At 34.6% G+C, this 9547-nt stretch overlaps 2 protein-coding genes across 2 annotated transcripts; both read right to left on the reverse strand.

The window, feature by feature from the left end:
- Positions 1 to 254: 254 nt before the first annotated feature.
- On the reverse strand, positions 255 to 4594 carry LOC107463271 (putative L-ascorbate peroxidase 6). The gene is made up of 10 exons (XM_016082043.3): positions 4404 to 4594; positions 3950 to 4055; positions 3654 to 3781; positions 3019 to 3089; positions 2820 to 2862; positions 2641 to 2737; positions 2314 to 2397; positions 1679 to 1800; positions 1258 to 1324; positions 255 to 402 (listed from the first exon to the last, which is right to left on the reverse strand). Exons 1-10 carry the CDS (start codon positions 4570 to 4572, stop codon positions 300 to 302), a joined length of 990 nt encoding a protein of 329 aa, XP_015937529.1. The 5' UTR covers positions 4573 to 4594; the 3' UTR covers positions 255 to 299.
- A 933-nt stretch (positions 4595 to 5527) lies between these two features.
- Positions 5528 to 9244, reverse strand: LOC107463270 (G-type lectin S-receptor-like serine/threonine-protein kinase SD2-5). Its single transcript, XM_016082042.3, has one exon. The coding sequence runs from the start codon at positions 8320 to 8322 to the stop codon at positions 5860 to 5862; it is 2463 nt and encodes an 820-aa protein (XP_015937528.1). The 5' UTR covers positions 8323 to 9244; the 3' UTR covers positions 5528 to 5859.
- Positions 9245 to 9547: the final 303 nt, after the last annotated feature.

Raw genomic sequence — 9547 nt, forward strand, 5'->3', positions numbered from 1 at the left:
ATGTCCTCCGAATGGATCAAGTGTTTATTATTATATGAAAAGTCACCTATATTGGTATAAATATAACTTTGTTTTCTTATAATTTCTTTCAACATCTAAATTCTAACATAAAAGTTGCACTCATTACAAGTGTTAAATGCCGTCAAATCCTAAAAATGGTATTGGTCAAATAAAGCCAATACTAACTTTTGTCATCCATTTAATTTTCGAAACAATGCATCATAACTCTAGTGACAAAAGTTGAATAGGTTTAACAAAAACAAATAAATAAATAACGGCTTACATTCAATTTCTAAAATTTATAGGTTATTCCACCTCACACCAGAATTCACCAGCTTGACATATGCATTCTTGAAATCTTCAAAGAATATGTTCTCATTTTCTGCGTATTTCTTGATCCATCTGTTCAGTAAATGAAGTTTTCTTAAGGCATGCACATAAAAGTACAAACATAATTAACCCAAACATGAATGCATATGTGCTGCAAGGCTGCACCAGAGATAAATAAGGATTCTTGCCAGTGCCTAATTCTTTGAGCTAGAATGTATTTTAGAACCATAAATGAGACCTAATTAAGTTAAACAAAAAAAGGGTTATGCCTTTTTCTTAGGATTAGGATCTTTCGAATAGAGAAGGACGGAATTCAAGGTTTAGTTACACAAGTCTTCTTAAGACTGGGTTTAACCCCAAAAGCTATTTCATGGGGAGAAGACGTTGGATCAATCATTTACCACTAGAACATAAGCTAGTAGTTAGCAACGGTGTAACTTGATTTTCTTGTAATTTCTCATAACTACGATTAGCATAAGAGGATACACTCATAACAGATAGCATAGGCCAGGATGTTATGCCCATCGAATCCTAAGGATGACGCTGGTTAAATAACTAGGAGGAGTGCTTAGCTATTTTGAAAATGTTTACTTGGTCATATCCTAAATACTACAGTACTAGAGAAATCTAAGGAAGCTAACTAGCTAAATTTACAAGTAACCGTCATATTCACTTGTTATCATAGGTACTGTTTTCAATTGCTGGACTATATGCATTAAGTGTCATTTCTAGGATCCAGAAACAAAATTAAAATTGAAAATTATGCTTCTAATCCTAAACTGTTTTACCCATTCATATAATAATTTAATCCTAATATTGAAGCATTTGCAATGGTTTTGTACAGAAATCTTGGTGCTTAGCATATAATGCAGTAGGTCATTTTCACAATAAGGGAAATATAAGAGGTTTTTTGAAAAGATAAAGAACCTTAAGCATTCGTCATCCTCAACAAGTGCGTGATCTGAAGGAAGGCCAATCATACTTGACATGCCACCTGAAGAGAACAAAACCAGCATTTGAGAATGATAAGAAAAGTTGTTCAAAAAACCGAAGGGTAACAAAAAAAAATTGAACATATTTGGTCTATCCGAAAAAATGCGCACACAATCAAATCAATCACAGATCTTCATGTCATTTATAGTTTGTTGCCAAAAAAAATGATGCCAAAGAAACTAAAATTTTTTTTCTAACATTAAGATCCGTTGCAAAACAGGCACAAATCATCAAAATAAGGTAGTTACTGAATCTTAAAGGCATAACATGCCTTCAACTCCTTCATTTCCATATCATTTTCATTAAACAAAGAATTGACTCAGAGAACAATCTTTTAACTTAGCTATGAGCTTACCTGGATTTGCCCAAGGCTTCTCCAAAAGAATCTTATAATATGCATTGTCAAAAGAAGTTGGGCTTCCAAAACCTTTACTTCCAAGAGTGTGGGCTCCAGACAAAGCTACAAGTTCTTGTGTTCTGTGAAAGAGAACCCCAAAAGGATAACAAGTTAACAACACATAAGCAAAATGAATTCTAGCTAAAAGAAAAAATAATATGCAGAGAATTTTAGACGGTAATGAATAGATTTTGTCTAAGCAAACAATCAAATAGCTTTCAGGTTAGGTAATTACAACATTTTGTTTTCTTGCCTTGATACATTTTGTTTACATATCACCTAGGTATAAAAGAGGCTAACTGCATTTACTGTCTCAAAAGAGAAACTACTTTTGTTTATACGGCATCACCTATTTGAATATAAGTCTAAAAGAGTTTATTCAGACGGTGCATAAAAGTTAAATTCTTGTAGAATTAGGACTATAATGGTAAATTATAGACATGTCTCTACATGGTAAAATATATATACAATCAAACCTTTTTACAATGAATAGTTGCAGAAAACTAAAATAAAAATAATATTTTTACACCAGCCAAAAAGAAAAGTAACTTTCCCTTAACAGAACAGAAGTGCACATATAAAGGTATACTCACGAAAAGCCTTTTCTCTGGAAGCATTTCTTCAAACTGGAAGCATTGAGAGATTCCTCAGGAAGTTTCCCTTCAGGGTCAGGCCCCCTTCAATCAAAATGAATCGAAACATTGTTATTGGCAGAAGACACAAATCAGATTTTGTTTGTCATGAGCCCATAAAGAAAAAAAAAAGTTATGGTTTTTTATTCTTTAACAAATAGCCTTAAAATACAATTAGAAGAATTCAATACTCTTTTAGGAGAATATAAGGCACCAACCTAACATATAACTACTTGTCTATCATACTTAAGATCGAAAGCAAATGCTACTACAAAATGAACATCTTACTGTGAATCTAGTCTGCCCAAAGAAACTTGGATTGATGGACCTCCACATAATTCGATTGCTTCGGCGCCAGCAACAGCAATCATGTCCCCCCAGGATACTGGTAAAGGTAAATTGGAATGTGTTGGCCTAGACAAATTCAGCACTTAATATTTGTGGCGATTACTGTATAAAACAAGGACCTGGTTGGATAGCATCTATTTGAATCTTTGCTTTCTGCAGAACCTAACAATATAGTCACCACAATATTAGCTTTATAGAACCTGCGACTTCATTATTAAAACAAGAGCATAAAACATATAATCATATATGGAGTTCTCCAAATAATAAAATAAAGGAGCAGGGAAAAGAGAGATAGAAACTTGGTGAGATAGACCACACCTTTATTGATTTTTTTAGGCCAGAATTTTCTGGTCTTTCAAGTTCATAAACTATAGAACCATTCATACCACCTGCAATAACATGAATAGTTAAAAAAATTATATATCATGAATTTGAGAAGAAAACAAAAGTAAGTTATCTAAATTCCGAAATGAATCAAAGAAATACAATTGTTACTGGCAATGACACATCAGTTCTCAAGGAAACATAGTAAAAGGTCCCTTGTATTATATATACAAATCCAATTATAGAGCAAGGCCTTCCACCTAATTTTACTCTCCAGCCAAACTTCTAAGTTCTAACACTTAACACTTCACTAGAGAAAAGTCACGTGATAATTCATGAAGCTCATGGATCACTATATATTTGACAAAGCACCATCACTACTTCAGTTTCATGGCTTCCCTCCAAAATAGCAGTTTATATTTTCGGAGAAGCTACTAATATAGAAAACTTCGCAAGATTATGAAAATTTCAACATTGATAACCCATCCTTCATAGAACATTTTACATCCACTATACAACAGAGTTGAATCTAGCAAGCTTATGCCTGAAAACTAAAAGTCCAAAACAGGACTATCCAGAAGCAAACAGCATTTTTGAAAGTTTAACATGTCCCTTGGATCCAGAGATACCTGTCTTGTCATCCATGTCAAAGGTTCCTGCATCATGGAAAACCAAACGAAGCACGCCTGCAGCTTTTCCCTTCGACAATACCTTCCTTACTTCTTCTTTAATTAGAAGATATTCCTTTGTACTAGGCCTTCAATAAGGGGCAGAAGAAGCATTGAAATGACAACAAATCAAGCAAGCAAGACAATCCAACATTGAAACAAAACAATGAAACTTGTGCTTAAAGATTCTAATTAGGTTTATGTATAAGCAACATATGGTGTTGAATAGGACTTTTAAATCATTCAAGGATTCTTACTGTGCAGCGTACGCTTGGAGACAACCCATAATCTGAGTCAGGGGAACAAGACATGGCAAAGTGACTATGGATACTAGCCCTCTCCTTCCAACCACCAGATTTGGACCTACATTTATACCATTAATATACTTTAAATTATAAATATAACACAAAGTCATTCACGTAAACTCCGCAAGGATGCAGATGCAAAATTACACCAACAAATGGCAGTGTGAATTCAAAAGCATAACAAACTAAATTATTATAAATTGAACAATGAACATTCCGTAGATTTCCTTAGAGGAATTCTTAGACGTATTAATCTTTTATTTTTTTAAAAAAAATAAATCATGAATTTAATTTTCTCGGACTATCAGTGACACTAAACCCTAAGCTAAAGTGTGAACTAAAATGTAAAATCTTAAAAGCACCATTGCATAAAATAATTGGAGAACAGTTAGTAGTAAGTTGTTACCTGAAGATGGAGGAGGAGGAGGGTGGTTGGGGAGGAAGTTAACGGTTGAGAAAGTTGAGCGTTGTGATTTGGCGGGAAAATTGGTTAGGGGTTTGTGTTGTTGAGCTGAAGCTGAAGCGGTGGAGATTGAACACAGTAGAGGATGATGGTTGGTCAGAGTTGAACTCATTTTCTCTCTAACTCACGCCACACACTCCTTTCCACTTTACCCCCTCATTTCCTTTTTAATATTATTAATTAATTAATTAATTAATTAATTAATATAGTAATCAAATTTTGAATGATTAATTTTAGTTGATTACAGTTGACACACTTGTTTTTGTTATATAACTAATTGACGGCTACTTTCTTAACCGTCTCCAATAAATCAGTATAAAGTTTATACTTTAAAAGTAAAGGTTAATTTTGATGCATGCTTTTGCACAGTTATTTTATAAAATTTATTTTTTAAATAATTATTTTTATGTGATTAATATAAAATATAATTATTTTTGTTGACGTAATATTATATAATTGAATATGTGTATAAAATTATTTCATACTAAAATATATTAAAATTAAATTCTTAGAAAAAACGAAAATAAAAAGTTTTATATTTTAGATGTTCTGGAAATAATAAATTATTATTTGTTTTGTATATGTAAACTAGTTTACGATTTTTATTGTTAAAAAGTTTTCAAAGCTCAAATCTCTCTTAATTAAGAATTGGTAATTTATCTTTTTAGAATGAAAAGTTTGCCCTTTAATGTCTTTACTATTTTGAAATTTCAGTTAAATTTTATAAATTTAACTCCTGAATCACTTGACAGTATGGTAATATTTTATGAATAACAATAAAAAATATTAAACTCCTAAATCACTAATATTTTTTATTAATATTAATCAACACCTTAAATTAATACTTTATTTTTATACTATTAAGATGGTATAAAAATATCTTTATTAGCCAAATATTAATAAAAATAAATAAATTTTGTTACTAAAAACAAAAATTAAATTTATAAATGGTCGAATTGAAGGGACCTATAAAAATATTGTTAATATGTATACCAATAACTATTCTGTTAAAGTTTAGAATTCTTTTCTACTATTGAAATTGTAACAAATATGAAGTTAGAGTTAGATTGATCATAGAGCAGGGATTCCATTCACATTACAAAATTTACAAGAGGCAGGGTACATGAAAGCTCTATATACCTACCAATAACTAATCCTAAAAAAGAAAACTGCATTAATACCAACTTTACCTCAACATTACAACAACGAAAGAAAGAGATTTGCTATTTGTATTTACTATTGTCTCGTATACAAAACTGAAACATATTCCTCTGTCATTGAATAGAGTGTTTGATCAATTCTATGTATCATACACTCTATTCAATAATAGGGAATTTTAACATTGGATCCGTTCAGTATAGGAAACAAAACAAGTAGAAATAACATGGTAGAGGCAGTGTTATCTTGGTCCTGAAAGACGAACAGCAGAGAGATATGCATCACTGTTACAATCTGATGGACCTGAAGAAGTTGTGGCTCCTTCACTGAGACTGAAGACATTGGTGAAAAGGCGAGAACCCAGGTTAGCAGAACTTGTTGGTGGCTTAGGAACAGTGCAAAGACCTTCCAGCATTTGCACTACTTTGGTCATTGAAGGCCTCATTGCCATGTCTTCTTGTATGCACCACAATGCAACTTTTATAGCTATATGAACCCTTTCATCATTTACATCTTCTTTCAACTCTGAGTCAAGGATTTCCCTCAGTTTCCCTTCTTCCATCATCTTCATGGCGTAGCTTGGGAAATGTGATTTCTCTGAGGTTTCAGATGGATCATAGTTCTTCCTTCCGGCGATGATCTCTAGAAGCACCATTCCGTAGCTGTAAACATCACTCTTCTCTGATATGGCGTAGTTTGTTATCCACTCGGGGGCGAGGTACCCTCGAGTTCCTCTTAGAGTTGTGAAGACATGGCTTTGTTCTCGGTTCATAAGCTTAGCCAGGCCAAAATCGGATACTTTCGCCATGAAATGATCATCTAGAAGCACATTTTCCGGCTTGATGTCACAATGGATGATCTTTGAGTCGCAATCTTCGTGAAGGTAAGCGAGACCTTTTGCTGTGCCGAGCGCTATGTTGAACCTTGTATCCCAATCCAACCGAAACTCACCATTGTTCTTCTTGAATATCCATTTGTCCAATGATCCATTGGCCATGTACTCATAAGCAAGAAGCCTGTGAGTACCTTCAACACAGAATCCTCTGAGCTTAACCAAGTGCAAGTGATGGATGCTTCCAATGATGCTTACTTCAGATCTAAACTCTTTTTTCCCTTGGCCAATACCTTCCAACTGCTTCACTGCTACTTGAGTCCGATCTGGTAGCACTCCTTTGTAAACCGAGCCGAAACCGCCTTGTCCAAGCTTTACAGAGAAGTGATTTGTAGCAGCTTCTAGATCCTTGTAGCTGTAACGGATTGGCATACCTGTTAGATTCTCCAAGAAGTTGTCCTCTTCCGAATTCTCCTCTTGTGACTCGGGTACATTTGGCTTCCTCCGGTAGCACCTAATTCCCACAAAGATCAAGCAAGAAATCACAAGCAGTGTTACTATGACAATGATCACTGTGACTATAGTGTGCTTATTGCTACTTCCACCTCCGCTACCCCCATTGCTACTACCTCTTCCATCACTAGAGATTTTGATGTAAGAAACATAACCAGAATCAGTGCCAGGTTTCTGAAAACTACCTATGTCATCCAATAGGAAACAGTTTCCTGAACTAAGGTGGAAGAACATGGCAAGGCATGAGCAATTTCCGTTGCAAGATTTTTGGCAACCTTCCAAATTGGTCTTCGAAAACGGCTTAAGAAATTGGAGCGCAACGTAATTGAGTCCATAATCACCTTTCATCAAAGTGATGGATTTATCGCTGCAGGCAGAGTCGAAACCTGGCTTGCAAGGCAGAACAGAAGGGCAGTTACACTTATTGTTCCCTGTGCAGATGCTATATGGATCACAAGTTTCAGGCGTATTGCAAGATCCTTGTGGTATTGTCGCCTGGGAAGGCGAATTCGATCCTCCAGCTTCAAGATCAAAGAAAGTGATTAACCCATTTGAACCCAAGACAGCAACCCAAGTGCCATTATTACCTGAAAGATTAACAAAAATGAATTGCCGCAAAAGAGCCCTGGTCTTGTCATAGAACCTCCACGACTTTTCGGCAAGCGTTGCCAAAGCCACCACACCGCCATTTTGATTGATGATCATGCGATTATCACTCTGCGTAGACCAATAAGGCTGAGGAGTCTTGAAACCAGCATAGAGTTTGACATCTCCTGAATTGAACTCAAGAGAATAGGTCAAGTTGTTGGGGCTAGGATCACTGATTAGTTTCATTCCCTCTGTGAAGTTCTGTCCTTGCACCAATGTATTTGTTGGATAATTGAAACTCTGCCATATAATTGTTGTATTATCCTTTCCAAGCAACACCAAATTTCCATTGTCTTGCAATTCCATTGAAGAAACACCCTTGCCACTTGTGTTTGTAGACCACACAACGGTTTCACCCTTATTCAAGACGACATTTCCCTCTTCATCAAACTCAAATTCGTCAGTATTTACAACGGGGACTGCTCGATTCGCAGTCCAGATCAGAGTGTTGCTCTTCACATGAACAATCACTACTAGGAACTTTGTATTATCATCAGCAGTGGTGGCAAATCCAAAGGTGAATTTCCCACTGCTTGATGCAAGGAACTTGCCATCCTTATCAACCCAGTTCATTTGAGCACCTTTGATGGATCCTGGATACACCTTACCAACAAATTGGACACCTCCCAAACACACTTCACACAAAAGCATGATAACCAATAACACCAAGGTACCCATAATTTGAAAGAAAGACCAATGACTTCTCATCATTTACTCAAAATAAGCCAATTTCCTATTGTGTGGTATGAGATTTACAAGGAACAAAATTCTGGGAAGTTGCGAAATAGAATTTGGTAAAAGGGACACACACACACTAACAAATGGTAAAACTAGAGGAAAACTTTGAAGGTGAATATTGTTTTTCTTACTTTGATTACACACGATATGAACAGTCACACAGAATAAGAATAAACAAATATTAGATTGTGTACCTAAGGATTGACCAACCCCAAAAACCAAAGCTTATACATTGGAATCTGATGAATCCTGGTTTTGCACACAGGAAGCAGAATTGAATGAGGGGATAGACCCAGAGGAAATAAAGGATTGAAAATGGTTGGACACTAGGACAACCTTGAGAAGAAGGGAACGTAGATTGAATTGGACACTCTTAGCTTATAGTTCTGACTCTGAAAACAAGGCAATAAGGACTAGTAGGACAAAAGGTACTCTTCAGTCTTCTTTGACAATTTTGCACCACCAAGTTGCAAAAAATGGAAGGAAAAGCAGAAGAGGCATTCAAACAAACACGTGAAGTGCAACCACCAATGACTGATGAGAAGTCAGAGAAACCAAGTGGTTTTGTAACTGTGAAAGGTAAATAAAACTCAAAACTCAAAAGGGTATCATGGTCTGGTTTTTGTTTTAGACTTTTAGGTGTTGTTTCTGTTCCTACGTGCCTTTTGATACCATCATGAAAAAGAGAAGAAAAAATGGTTTCAGACTTTGGATCTGACTAAGGTTGTGAAATGAAGAGAACATAAAAAGGGTGTGTGTTCTTTTCTTCTTGTTCTTTCCTTCTTCTTCCTTTTGTTTTATTAAATTTCTAGTGGTTTGACTAATTGACGGATCCATAATCACATCTTCTGTTCCAAGTCCAACTTTCGTGTTCAAAATAGGGGACAGGTAGGAACAGAGTTTTAGTATAGCGCAGGTTAAACTACCAAATCGACGCTCAACTTTTTAATACGGTAACAAAAAGAGGAGAAAAGGATATATAGATCCTTTTTGATCTGCGATATTTAAGTTACTGTAAATTTAAAAATATATTTAAATTTTTAATTTTTTTAAAATTTAAACATATCAATTTTTGAGTTTAATTTGTTTAATTTTAAAAAAAATTTATATATGTATAAATATCAACTAAGTCAGTACAATAAAAGTTATATTTGATTTGTCTATTAAATTTAACAGATTCAATAAAATATAAAAGATT

Source organism: Arachis duranensis, chromosome 8 (genome assembly GCF_000817695.3).
Source record: "Arachis duranensis cultivar V14167 chromosome 8, aradu.V14167.gnm2.J7QH, whole genome shotgun sequence".
NCBI classification, from domain to species: Eukaryota; Viridiplantae; Streptophyta; class Magnoliopsida; order Fabales; family Fabaceae; genus Arachis; species Arachis duranensis.